The sequence below is a fragment of the Oratosquilla oratoria genome, chromosome 9 (assembly GCF_046742065.1).
Source record: "Oratosquilla oratoria isolate Oo_2021 chromosome 9, ASM4674206v1, whole genome shotgun sequence".
NCBI lineage: Eukaryota > Metazoa > Arthropoda > Malacostraca > Stomatopoda > Squillidae > Oratosquilla > Oratosquilla oratoria.
In genome coordinates, this window is record NC_134785.1 from 55,204,408 (window position 1) to 55,219,407 (window position 15,000).

General features: G+C 40.7%; 1 protein-coding gene across 9 annotated transcripts in view; it reads right to left on the reverse strand.

Annotated features, from left to right (window-relative positions):
- The window catches only part of LOC143028423 (DNA-binding protein RFX2-like), a 362,309-nt gene that overhangs the window by 190,861 nt on the left and 156,448 nt on the right, over nucleotides 1–15,000 (reverse strand). For all 9 annotated transcript variants that reach the window (XM_076190484.1, XM_076190478.1, XM_076190483.1 and 6 more), the window contains one exon: nucleotides 5,580–5,824. In XM_076190484.1, coding sequence (XP_076046599.1) covers nucleotides 5,580–5,807 — 228 coding nt within the window. In that variant the 5' untranslated portion in view covers nucleotides 5,808–5,824. The remainder of the gene's footprint in view (nucleotides 1–5,579; nucleotides 5,825–15,000) is intronic.

The following is a 15,000-nucleotide window of genomic DNA, read 5'->3' on the forward strand; positions in this document are numbered from 1 at the left end:
ATATATATATACTGTATATATATAATGTATGTATGTATGCATTCATATATGCATAGCTACTTCTATACAAACCTACAAACAAGATTAGTAAAATTCATTATCTCAGTTGGTGTTGTTACATTGTGGTGTCCGCACAGAAAACGTTGAACGGGAGAACAAGTCCCTCCTCCTCCTCCTCCTCCTCCTCCTCCTCCTCCTCCTCCTCCTCCTCCTACGAGATATCATTACGTTACCTTTTTTCTTTCTTTCTTTCTCCTTTTAATTTTGTTTATATTTTTTATTAATATATTCTTTTTTTTTTGGAGGGTGAGAAAGAAAGAATTCATTAGCACGCCCCCATGCGATGATGCCATTGGCGTTCCTACCTTATTATTACTATTGTTGTCGTCTAAGTATAGCTTATTAAAAGACGTGTGTGTGTGTGTGTGTGTGTGTGTGTGTGTGTGTGTGTGTGTGTGTGTGTGTGTGTGTGTGTGTGTGTACATGTACGTGCGCATACACGACTCGGTGGCGCGGTTGGTAGAGTCCCAGACTGTCAGTATGGCGGTACCGGCGGTACCTGGTTCGAATCCTGCCCAGGGCTGAAATCATTTCAGTATCGCTGCGCTTCGAGTCGTTACTCCAACTCTCGTGGGCGGGGAGTTGGGTGTGTGTGTGCGTGTAAGGTCATAGCAATACCCATAGATCGGTCATGTGAACTCTGAGCTCTCTTCCGGGAGGTTAAATAGCTGTTGATCACAAGTCCAACACGTGATCCAACGCAGTGATTCCGTACGCAAGACCTCCGAGTTCGATTCCCACCCAAGGCTGAAATCATTTCAGCATCGCTCTACTGCGAGCCGGCACTCCAACACTCGTAGGCGAGTAGCTGTGTGTGTGTGTGTGTGTGTGTGTGTGTGTGTGTGTGTGTGTGTGTGTGTGTGTGTGTGTGTGTGTGTGCGTGTGTGTTAGGTCACATCGTTACCCATAGATCGAGCATGTATGAGCTCTGAGCTCTCATCCGGGAGAGGCATTACCGACGATCACGAGTCCAACAGGTGGTACAAGACCATGGTGAATCACACACACACACACACACACACACACACACACACACACACATATATATATATATATATATATATATATATATATATATAGATATATATATAAAACAGAAGTGATAGTAATAATGAAAATACATGAATGTCCTAGGCTAAGAATTTAAGTAGAAGGAAGTATATTGACACAGGTGCGCCAATTCAATTACCTGGGAGACATTTTAACTTTGGGTGGGAAAAGCGACGAAGAGATAAGGAGAAGGATAGCCATAACGAAAAATGCCTCGGGGATTGAAGTGTTATGAGAAATGGGCATCTGGAAACAGGTGCAAAGAGGAGTTTGTATGAACTGGTGATTGTGCCGACAGCATTGTATGGGGGCAGAGACTTGGAATCTAAGAAAGGCAGAGAAGAAAAATTGAATTGTGTTTGAGATGAAATGTTTGAGAAGTAAGGTAGGGGTTACGAGGTTCGATAGAGTGAGATACGAGGAGGTGAGGAGGAGAGCAGGAGTGGAAAAGGAGGTGGAAGATAGGGCTGGTGAAAGATTATTGGTGTGGTTTGGACACATGGAAAGAATAAGTGATGAAATATTAGTGAAAGAGGTGTGGAAGGCAGATGTGGAGGGAGTGAACTTGAGGGAACGACCGAGGATGAGATGGATGGATGGGGGTGAAGGAGGCGTTGCTACTGAGCAAGGGAAATAGGTCTCTTTCTTGTCTTGTTATCTTGCATGGTTTGTTAAACTTGTCCTTTTGTTTTCTTTCTAATTCATTTTGGGCACTGATATATCCAACCAAACACCCTAATCTTTTCGGAAGACTTTTTCTCCCTAAACGTTTTCCCAATCCACTTTTTTGAAGTATTTCTTCAGTCATGAATATATATTAGAGGATGACATGACTACTATATCCTATAGAACAGTGGTACTTTAGCAGTTCAATCGCATCAGGTTCTTTTGTAATTATTAAATCCTGTTGGCGTATCATCACACCTACAACCTGTTGGTCCTATCACCCGTTGGGTCAGTAGGTTGTTTATTGACATATTCAACAGCAAATTATTCAGTGATTCTTCAAACCCACCGCTTCCCACTCTTCCCATTTCAACTCCCCACAATTAAAGTCTCAACCAGTGTTATGTTAGTACTTTTTCGATTAATATGTTAATGGTTTTTCCATCTTTAGCATCACTCCTGTATGTTCTGTTTCATTCTATGCTCACGGTGAAATATCTGTCATTGAGAACTCTCCCCTTCCATTTCCATCCGTTATAATTCTAAAATTCATTACCTTATCTTCCCTTCTGCCATTCCCACTTCGACCAACTTTTTCACTACTATCATCATTTCTCCATTTTTTCCTTCTCTCTCTCTCTCTCTCTCTCTCTCTCTTGATGTTGCATTTTCCTTCTCCCACTTAAACATCAACATTTCCATTTAGCTTTGTCTCGACATAAATTATATCTAGTTCATTTTCCTTTGGGTAATCACTGATCTCGAATACTGCAGAGGTTAATCCATAAATTCATTACCTTTTCCTTTTCTGGATCTTTTCTTTTAAACTATTTCTTCATCTTCTGATCTATCACTCTTCGGTAAAACTGTCTTTTCATGTTCGATTTTATTGCCTTTTTGGGGGGGATAGGGACTTTAACTTCTTTTCTTTTCTTTCTTTGTAGAGTTCCTCCTCAGCCAAACATCCTCTATTAACTAGTTTTACATAAGAACATAACATAAAAATGAAGAAGACTGCAAGAGACCATAAGGCCTACCCTAGGCAGCTCCGTATCCATCACCACCTGTCATCCCCATCCATAAAGTTGTCTAATCGTTTCTTAAAACAACTGATAGTTTTCATGCCCTATTACTTCAAACTGAGATGGCTTGGCCACATTCTCAGATCCGGACCAGACAGATTCACTTCTCGTGTTTTCACAGAGAATGTAGTGGGCAGGAGACCTCGAGGACGCCCTCGTACTAGGTGGAAGAAAATGTTTGAGAACGACCTGTGAGCCCAGGACTTCGACCCAGACGATATAGAGATGTTAGCAGCAGATCGGAGAGTCTGGAAGCATTTTGTTGTAGCGACCAGGGGTCTTAATGGGCCTTTAGCGCCAGAGGACTACTAACTCCCTAAACCTAAAAAATTCTGTCTTCTTGTTAAGTTGTCGTCCTTATCCAAAATTACAAACCCCGTTTCCTTTGTTTTCCTTCTTGTGTTTCTTATCCTGTTCTTGCTGGAATATATTCATTTAATTCTACAACAATAATAAATTTATTTGTTTTACTAGCTTTTATCAGCGTCTTCCTAATCTGGAGTACCTTTCTCATCTTTTTCCCACAACTTCCCGTTCTTCCTTTTTTTGCTGTTCCGTAATTCAAGTAAATATGGCTTCCTTTTCCTTATGTATCTTTATCCAGTTTTATTTTAATAACCTCTTTGATATTATCTTCATTTTCTTTTGTCCTTCATCATTTTTATCAACTATTTTCTAGCGCATTCTTCTCAAAATTTAATTTCTCATAGTCACTCTTAAAGTTATCAAGCTCGCTTCTCTGGTTTTCTTTTAAATTCTCCTACTCGCACAACTAATCTTTCAATTCTTCTAGTTTTACCCCCTAGGTTGCTAACTGTTAACTGGATGTACATTTTCCGTTTTCTTCCTATCTACACCTGTCTTCAATAACTTCATTCAACTTCACCATTCTTGTTCTTGACTGACTCAAATGTACTATTTGTTCACTAACTGGCTGGTAATATTGGTTTAGTCACTTCCTTGCTCAGGATGAGAACCGAAATATTCAATTCCCGGAGCGCCGCAGTCATATTTCACTCTCCCATTTGAGTGACGGGAATTCACAATTTCCCCCTAATAGATTCCCTACCTCGATCACACCATAAGGCCTAGTGTAGGCCTTATGGTCTCTTGCAGTCTCCTTCATTCTTATGCTCTTATGTTCTTATGTAGATAACGACTGTCCACACAGCTTCCTTTGTCACTCGGGAACTTCAGTGATCGCCTCGCGAGAATCACCACGGTTTTGGACCACGTGTTGGACTCGTGATCGACAGCACCCTCCCGGTGGAGATCTAAGGATAATGATGTGAGCTTACTCGCACAAACAACTCCTTGTCCATCAGAGTTGGAGTACCGGCTCAGTGTAGCGATTTCTTTTTTTTTTTAGACCCGTCCTTGGCGGGATTCTAAGGATCGCTGAATTAGCGGTCGAGGACAGAACCACTGCACCATCGAGCAGTGTGTGTGTGTGTGTGTGTGTGTGTGTGTGTGTGTGTTCCTGTGCGTATATGCGTGTGTGTATTTTTCCAATATGTGTGTGTGTATTTCCCTAGCTTGTGAATGTGTGTGTGTGTGTGTGTGTGTGTGTGTGTGTGTGTGTGTGTGTGTGTGTGTGTGTGCGTGCGTGTGTATGTGTGTGTGTGTGTATTCACCATGGTCTTTGGATCACGTGTTGAACTGGTGATCGACAGCTATTTCCCTCCCGGAAGAGAGCTCAGAGCTCGTATGACCGATCTATGGGTAATGCTGTGACCTTACACGCACACACCCCCAACTCCCCGCCCACGAGAGTTGAAGTAACGACTCGAAGCGCAGCGATACTGAAATAATTTCAGCCCTGGGCAGGATTCGAACCCGGACCGCCGTAGTGACAGTCGGAGGCTCTACCAACCGCGCCACCGAGTCGTGTTGTGTGTTCGTGTGCGCTGTTCCCCGGGTTCATATTTATTTTTAATTTATGTTATGTCAAGATGCAGTTAACAGTAAACATTTGGTATTGTAACTTTCCCCGGTGCATTTAACAGTGGCCATGGACAACAATGATAAGAACGTTGAGACACTGTGGCAGGGTTTGAGGAAGGTGGAAAAAGCTCTAAGCGAAACCGGTCAGGAATAAACTCGGCCCTAGACCCGTGTCTTACTCTTCCACCTTCCTCAATGACAACACATCAGTGTGAATAACACAAAGCAACATAAATGCACTCACTGGTCTCAAGAAGACACGGCGTTATAAGGACAAACAAACAAAAAAAAAAAATGCGAGTTTTGTTGACAAGAAGTAAAAAAAAAAAAAAAAAGGGGGGCATATTCGTTCAGACAAACTTGGCAATGATTTCCCTATCTAAATTTCGTCCAATCTTAAGTTCCTCATCATTTTGAGCATTCTTTTTCCATGCAGACTGTCCTTGAAATCCATCCCACAATTTCATCATTCTCTTTCTTCTGAATCATCTTCACCAACTTGGTCTGACGAGAGTGAGGCCCATAACTTTCCAGAAAAAAATAAATCAAGAGACTTTTCCATTTATCTTGGACAAGATTAAATGAAAACAGAAATAAACAAATAAAAAATACTCGAAGGACCCTTTTGGGGTACATTGGTTATAAGCCTACGGATCTAAACACTGCGAGGCAACGCTGTTCATCATGGTGCCTTAGAGGAGAATCTAACTTCTAGAACGACTCCCAGAGTGGAGGCATTTCCTCTACACTGGTTGTACACACCCCGACGCTACTTACTCTGACGGGGCTTGAACCCGGGTGATGAACTGAGGGCACGATGGTCACAATGGCCGAGGGCACACTCAAGGAAGCAGCTGACGCCGGGGACGAGATCAGCCTCGAGGTCGTCCCGACTCCTCCCGAGGACGAGGAGGCGGAAGAAGAGGCGGACGAAGTGGAGGACGAGGAGGATGCGGAGGAGTGTGGTGCCGGCATCTCGTTAACGAATCCCGTGCCCGCTGTCATCACACCACAGCCTCCGTCTGAAACGACGAAAAACGGCACGTTAGGAACCATTACAGGTAGTATAAGAGGCTGGTAGAAAGGTAGGTAGATAGAGGGGTAGATGGCGAGAATTTCATTTTTACGGGTTAGATGTTTTGAAAACAATAGCCGCGAAGGAGTTGCAGAGTTGCATAATCTCGCTCACCGTCTAAAGTTTGTAAACACAGCAAAGGTATAGATACTGGCGCTGATGTGACGAAATGTAAACACTAAGCCATTCCGCTTCGAGACCAAGATTGCTTGCGTAAGCAGTAGTTCTGGAGACAGTGTAACAGTTTTAATGATTGGAGAAGGGTGGAGAAATCTTTTATTGGTGCATTGGGTGAAAGTCACGCTTTAAGGGGAGGCACTTATTCATAACGGTCAAAATTGTTGGATGAGGGTCAACAGGTAGGCACCAAAGCGCGTTCGCCGCGTCTCGTTTGGTAGCGACCCATTCCCCCACCCGGGTCGTGCGGACTTGAGGCTCCTTCTCTACAGTTCTGGTTGACTGCTACCCACCAAAGCCTCCCTGAGCAGTGGCGTTCTACAGAGCCTCATTTTTTGCTTTCCAGTGGATATTGGCCAACCGAGGAAACCACTGTATGACAAAATAACGCGTCTATAACACTACCTCTTTGGATGGCGTGGAAAAGTGTTATATGTCCCTCAATATTGGTTAGGCCAAGGCTACTCTCCCCATTAAACTAAATCCTATTAATTAGGTTCGCTATTCGATCATTCGTTATTTGATCTGGTTTTCAGGAATGTAACTCAATCGTATAGTGGGAGAATCCTGTGTGTGTGTGTGTGTGTGTGTATGTGTGTGTGTGTGTGTGTGTGTGTATGTATGTATACATATATATATATATATTATATATACATATATATACATATATATATATATATCATATATAAACACATTCACATTTATTCTTGAATTATTCACTTTGTTATCCACAAAAGCTATTACACCTATTGAAGGAAAATAATCTACTTGTAGATATAGTATAAAAAAAAAAAAAGGAAAAGGAACAGAGAAGAAGTGGCTAAACTTGATAACAGTGGGTTTCGGTCCTTTCCAAACTCAGGGCAAATGATGGAGAAGGGACAATTTTTCACCAGATTCATTAAATTGGTAAAAACGGTGAGCTACTTGGTATTCGCGATTCTGAGCGGAGGTGGGAGGAATGAGGTTGATTGCGGAGAAACGGGGTAATCTTCGGCTGGAGATAAGGTGTTTATTTCTTTTTATTTGCATGTATTCTGAAGAAGTACTTTTAAGGACGAAACATCAAAAATAAAAATACAATAATTATGTGTTTACTTCACCCTACTACACACACACACACATACAAATATATATAAATATATATATTTATATATGTATATATATATATATATATATATACATACATATATATATATTATACATATATACATATATATATATGTATATATATATATATATATATATATATATATATTACAAAGGATTACAAAGGCGGAGCATGCCGACAGGAGACCTTTTGGTCCATATCTAGGTCGGATGCGAAAAAAAATCATAATAATAAAATAATAATTATAAAAAAAACTATAATAATGTATGCAACAAACAAAATACATAAATAAATGCATAGGTATAGTTGAATAACAAACAAACAGGTAAACAGTAAATAATAATAAATTGACACATAACTAATAATAAATGAAAATCAAACGGACAAATGATAACAAAGCAAAAACAAATAATACAAAATAAATTATAATCATTACAGCATCTTGCTTAGGTGTTTATCTAAATGAGTCTTAAAGCTTCGAACTGAACTACATTGCACTACCTGTGCAGGAAGTTTATTCCATTCATTAACTACACGGTTGGCAAAGTTGTTTCTACCTACTTCCAAATTGAATCTATATATATATATGTATGTATACATATATATATATATATATATATATATATATATATATATACATGATTCTCAAAGGAGAATTTAGTCCGAAATTAATATTACATCTCCGTTCGGAAAAAAATTAAAACAATACCACAATAAGAAGTCAAGTGTATGTTGCGTGCGCGCGCGCGTGTTTGTGTGTGTGTGTGTGTGTGTGTGTGTGTGTGTGTGTGTGTGTGTGTGTGTGTGTGTGTGTGTGTGTGTGTGTGTGTGTGTGTGTGTGTGTGTGCGCGCGCGCATTCGTGGAGCAATCGTAAAAATACGTTTCAAAATGAGAGGGACAAAGAGATGGACACACACACACACACAGAGAGAGAGAGAGGGAGGGAGAGAGAGAGAGAGAGAGAGAGAGAGAGAGAGAGAGAGAGAGAGAGAGAGAGAGAGAGAGAGAGAGAGAGAGAGAGAGAGAGAGAGAGAGAGAGAGAGAGAGAGAGAGAGAGAGAGAGAGAGAGAGAGAGAGAAAGAGAAATAAAATGTGTGTGCGTATGTGTGAACGTATAGAGATTGGGTAGGCAGCGGTGGGTTTGTTGTGAGGTTAATTACGACCAGATGCAGACGACTCGACGCAAGAAAGAAGAAAGAGAGGACCTCCCTCTCAGACCTCAGAAATCCACTGCATCCCACTGTGGCTGGGTGCTCTCTTTCTCTCTTTCTCTCTTCCCAATAATAGGAGGAAGTCGTCCTGTGTGAGGAAGAGGGCGTGGGAGGGGGGGAGGGGGAGGGGGCAGACGACTCAGAGGGCAAACGGCAGACGTAAAGCCACAGAGCGAACTAGCGAGAGGATTACGATGTTGGAGAGGATTGAGGGGGGGAAAGGAGGTGGAAGAGTGGGGGAGGGAGGGAGGGAGGGAGGAAGGGGGGGGGCCTCGTCCTTTCAATGAAGAGTAAGAAGTAGGGGGGGTAAGGGGGGGGAAGGGGGGGAAGAGGAGTTGGGAAAAGAGAAGAAGCGATGCCAATTGACAATCTCACCCATCCATGAGCGGTTGCTATGGCGACCCCGTCTAAGCCATGTAAACAAACACGGCCCAACACAAGTTGCCTGTTGATGTCCCTAAGACGAATATATGTACACATTCACTCTGGAAACTTGTATCTAATATCCACAGATGGCGTTAGTGATCAACAGTTTATATTCTAAAAAAAAATCCCATATGCTAGTTCTCGTTAGTTAGTACCTGGTTTTCTAGATTATCGAAGTAGTAAATCTAGATGCTGAGGAGATATCAAATAAACTAGAAATATATGTATATATATATATATGTATATATATATATACATACATATATATAAGATATATATAAATATATATATAAAATATATATACACATATATGTATGTACATAATATATATAAATATATATATATATATATAGATATATATATATATATATATATATCCACCAGCGACATATGTTGAGTAGATGTTCGGACGCTCCCAGTACCCGATTACCAATTACCCGTGACATGAATTACTCTTAGTCTTTACTGAATGAACACACGCGTGAAAGGCAGCAACCAACACACCACAAGGTATTGCCTGGTTGTCGCGAAAGTCGCTTCTTAAACACTAAGACCTCTTTGATTCCTTTACTTCGATAATGAACTCTATAGATTCTGTTTTAGTCAACGTTTAATGACTCTATACAGTTTAGGTAGCCCCCAGACACACGCACACAAACACACACACACACACACACACACACACACACACACACACATGCGGTTGGTAGAGGCTCAGACTGTCACTATGGCGGTCCGGGTTCGAATCCTGCCCAGGGCTGAAATAATTTCAGTATCACTGCGCTTCGAGTCGCTACTCCAACTCTCGTGGGTGGGGAGTAGGGTGTGTGTGTGCGTGTGTGCGTGTGCATTACCCATAGATCGGTCATAAGAGCTCTGAGCTCTCTTACGGGAGGGAAATAGCTGTCGATTACGAGTCTAACACGTGATCCAAAAGACCATGGAAAATACACACACACACACACACACACACACAAAGAGCAACAACAAAACTGGCACCAACTCTTTCCAAAATGACATATGAACAAAGACTGTCCAAATTAGAATGACCAACTCTGGAACAAAGAAGGGAAAGAGGAGGCCTACTCACTATCTATAGAATAATGAAAGGAATGGAAATCTTAGATAAGAATGATTTATTGAAATGGGACTATAGAAAAACAAGAGGACACGAACAGAAACTCAAAAAAGATCCATTACAGAAGATATCTGAAAAAGAATAGCTCCCCACACAGAGTGATAGATATCTGGAACAAATTAGACAAAGAAACAGTGTGTGCAAACACTATTCAAGATTTTGAGAAAAAAATTGATGCTGAAAGATACGAAGACGGGTCACCACAATTAGGTAAATAGGTAAATACACACACACACACACACACACACACACACACACACACACACACACACACACACACACACACACACACACATACACACACACTGTGCTCTCAAGAGGCTAAGACATACTAATGCTTAAAAATATATTTTTCTTTTTCCTTTGCACTGGCAGTTCCTGCTTAAATTCGTAGTGTCTTTCACTGCGACCAATTTAGAGGATTACGTGGTTTTGTTCTGACGAAATCTAGATGACGATGTTCAGCTTCGAGGAAGACCTGACAGTAGAAAGATTCATCCGAGGCAAGTTGAGGACGTAAAACTGAAATGTCATTGCCCCTGAGGCAAAACGACAAACTCCATGCAGGTATATTACTCAGGAAAATTACCTGACTGGCGGTTGGCTTGGTCGGATTTGGTTTGGCAAAGTTAGGTTAGGATAGGTTGAGTTAGGTTATGTTCACAAATACTAAGAAAATATGACGAATGATTAATGCAAGAATTTTATGAATATTTTCATCCCTTCAATACTATCAGTTGTTTTAAGAAACGATTGGACATCTTTATGGATGGGGATGACAGGTGGTGATGGATACGGAACTGCCTAGTGTAGGTCTTATGGTCTCTTGCTGTCTTCTTCATTCTTATGTTCATATTAATACGAAAGGAAAAACCTGAGGCTGGTTTGCTAAGACTACTGTGATTGGTCGCAGAGATCTCACTGAAACTATGTATTGTACTGCCCCCTATCACCCTCTGACTAGCTACACCATTCCACCTCCTCTCCACAAGGTGTGTCCGACATAAACACCACCGCACGGGCTCAAACAAAGCCCGTGGGAGTGACACTTCACTAAAAAAAAAAAAAAAAAAAAAAAAATCCCCCACCACCACCCCTTCCCTCCCTCCGTAGTGATGCATTCTGGGTATACGCTACCCAGAAACGTTACCTTCCTATAATAACTCCTAAGGTGATTCATGGGCTAGGAGCAGTTGACGCAAAGGGAGTAAGAATCCATCTATTCCCACGTGACAGTCTTTCACGATCACGTGTCAATCCAGAGGACAAGACTCCAATTTTCGGGGATGGTCAACACCCCGCCTCACCTCATATATCACTGGTCAACAAAGTGAAACTTTTTTTTTTTCTCCAAAATATTAAAGTAAGCGTGGAGTACTAATTTCATTCTTCACTTCTCGTCGACCAATACCCCATCTCTTATATCACTGGTCAACAAAGTGAAACTTGTTTTTTTTCCCAAATATTAAAGTAAGCGTGGAGTACTAATTTCATTCTTCACTTCTCGTCGACCAATACCCCATCTCTTATATCACTGGTCAACAAAGTGAAACTTCGTTTTTTGTCCCAAATATTAAAGTAAGCGTGGAGTACTAATTTCATTCTTCACTTCTTGTCGATAAACATCCCATCTCTTATATCACTGGTCAACAAAGTGAAACTTTTTTTTCTTTTTTTTTGTCCCAAATATTAAAGTAGGCGTGGAGTATTAATTTCATTCTTCAATTCTTGTCGATCAACACTCCATCTCTTATATCACTGGTCAACAAAGTGAAACTTTTTTTTTGTCCCAAATATTAAAGTAAGCGTGGAGTATTAATTTCATTCTTCAATTCTTGTCGATCAACACTCCATCTCTTATATCACTGGTCAACAAAGTGAAACTTGTTTTTTTGTCCCAAATATTAAAGTAGGCGTGGAGTACTAATGTCATTCTTCTTCAATTCTTGTCGATCAACACTCCATCTCTTATATCACTGGTCAACAAAGTGAAACTTTTTTTTTGTCCCAAATATTAAAGTAAGCGTGGAGTACTAATGTCATTCTTCAATTCCTGTCGATCAACACTCCATCTCTTATATCACTGGTCAACAAAGTGAAACTTTTTTTTTCCCAAATATTAAAGTAGGCGTGGAGTACTAATGTCATTCTTCAGTTCTGGAACCAGTGATTTCTTTGTCCACACTTTACCAGTCTCACTCACTCACGAAACTTAGTGTAGCCCATTTTTATTCCAAGTAAAAGTGACACGACCTCTAGGCTACCTCAGACATTACAATTACATTTAAATCTCTCATATTTATTTTTTTTACAACAGAAGCCTCATACTCTAATAACGTTTCCTTCATGTTAGCTGTTTGAGCAAGATGAATAGCAGGAAACTTATTTCCACAAGCTTTCTTTGGAAGTCAGTAAACAAACGCCACTCCTTTGTACAGTCTGTTATGTCACGAATATAATATTCGTGACATAACAGACTGTACATCATCGACCAAAAGCAAATCATTCTCAAGTAAGAAAAAAAAAACATTCTCGAAAACACAATGGCAATCACAAAAAAAAAAAAAAAAAAAAAAAAAAAAAAAAAATTGGCCTCTGTAGAGTTTCGGAACACGAAAAATATGGGCGATACAATATTTTTGTGAATGTTTTTGGATAGAATACAAAAATGCGTGATGAAAAACAACTGTACTTTTTTTTGGAATAAATTCTTTCTTAGACCATAAGGGTTTATAAGTCCTTATGAATAACGGTGAGATTGGATTTCTTCATATTTTTTTACTATCATCTGGTGGTCGAGCGAACGAAAGGAAACCTCCCGCTACTCATCCTTCATACACTTAATAAACCAAATTTACCAGACACTTGTCATAACAGAGGCTAAGTAGCGCACTGCGGCAATGACATGGTTGAGGATACGAACCATCAAATTGCGTGACATTAGGAAAAATCGAATTTAGTTCATGAACAATATTTATTACTAATTCAGATTCCTGCAACTCATCTGTCGTTCACAAATTCTGTCGTTTATCCTAGCTGTCTAAGATGAAAGGGAGGGTGGAGGGGTGTGGAGTGTATTCAGGGATGGAATGGTTGGGAATGATTTTATGCCTTTTCCTTTTTGGCTACCTCCCTTACAAGGGGGAAAAAGCCTTGGTATATGTATGTATATGTATATGTCTTCTTCTCACCACACTCCAGGTAGGGTAGTTGCCAGTCAGTTGTGATGTCTCGCAAAGTTTCTCCATTGGGAATCGATCTCTGTACCTCTCTTCTTCATCTTCTATCGTCTCAATTGTCTCTCCTCTAGTTTCTATTTCTTCTCTGATTCCACCCGTTGCCCTGTCAGTTGTGATGATGTCTCGCAAAGTTTCTCCATTGGGAATCGATCTCTGTACCTCTCTTCATCTTCTGCCGTCTCCAATGTCTCTCCTCTCGTTCCTATTGTTTCTCTGATTCCACCCGTTGCCCTGTCAGTTGTGATGTCTCGCAAAGTTTCTCCATTGGGAATCGATCTCTGTACCTCTCTTCATCTTCTGCCGTCTCCAATGTCTCTCCTCTCGTTCCTATTGTTTCTCTGATTCCATCCTTCCATCTGTTCCTGGATCTCCCTACTTGGCCTTGTCCCTCTCGGTGCCCAGAAATAAGACCTTAGAGCAGCGTTTCTCAACCAGGGTTCCCCCGGAACCCTAAGGTTCCGTAAAATGTCCCTAAGGGTTCCGTAAAATGTCCCTAAGGGTTCCGTAAAATGTCCCTAAGGGTTCCGTAAAATGTCCCTAAGGGTTCCGTAAAATGTCCCTAAGGGTTCCGTAAAATGTCCCTAAGGGTTCCGTAAAATGTCCCTAAGGGTTCCGCAAGAACAAGTGAGATATGCTAATGCACTTTTGATTTATCTAATTTCATATACGTAATATAATCAAACACGCACGACATATTCTTGGTTACTGAAATAATGTACTATAGCCATCATCCTATCAAACCTATTATAACGATGAAAATAAAATGAGAAAGATATGGTACTTTTTTTTTTTCTTTTTTTTTTTTTGCGCAGGGGTTCCTTAAGACATGCAGTTTATTTCAAAGGTTACGCAAGGGTAAAAAGGTTGAGAAACGCTGCTGTAGCGGGTACTTTCCTACGTTCATCCTCATCACGTATCCATATCATCTCAATTGAGTTCTCTCCACAAATGTTAATATCGGTTCCACACCAAACTCCTCCTGGACATCAACATTTCTCCTTCGGTTTCTCCTTGTTATTCCCTTAATGAGGCGTAGGTTTTTGAGCGAAAATTTTTGAAATTGTGTTAAACACTCTGAAAAATCCTTCCATAGTCTGGGAATCGTCCTGCAAAGTTTCAAAATTATATCTTGAGGCGTAGGACCCGCATTTCTCCCGCTTGATTCTTGGCTGCCGACAAGCTAATCTATTCGATCGAGAACTTCTATTCTGCACCCCGGGTAGAAGAAAATCCCCTAAGTCAGCGTTTCCCGACCTGGGGGTGCTGAAATCAATTATAGGGGGTGCTGGGAAGTGATGCACACAAAAATTACATTGATGCGATATGTATCATTGATTACCCAGTTGTGAATTTTTTACTTTTTCCTTGTTATTCTATTTTTCTAGGATGTTTTTCTAGGGTGTCCTTATTTCTTCTACAAACAATATTGTCAATTTGTTTCAGTTCAAAGGAATCAAGAAAATAAATGATCAAGCAGTACACTTCACTTTCTTTTCTCCTTCTAATAACAAGATAGGGGTGCTGGACTGCTTAGACGTGACAACAGGGGGTACTATGGTCGGAAAAGGTTGGGAAACGCTGCTCTAAGTGCAACAATATCTACGTTAACCTTTTGGTTCTAACTGTAACCAGACGATTTTACTCAACCGGTTGTACCAAGAAAGGCGCATTAGGCACCTTAACTTACACTCTCTGGAAAGAAGAAGAGTGTGGGGTGATCTACTAGAGGTATTCAAATGGATCAAAGGTTTTAACAAGGGTGATAGGCAAGGTCATCATATTAAGACAGCAGGGCAGGACTCGTAGTAATGGATTTAAAT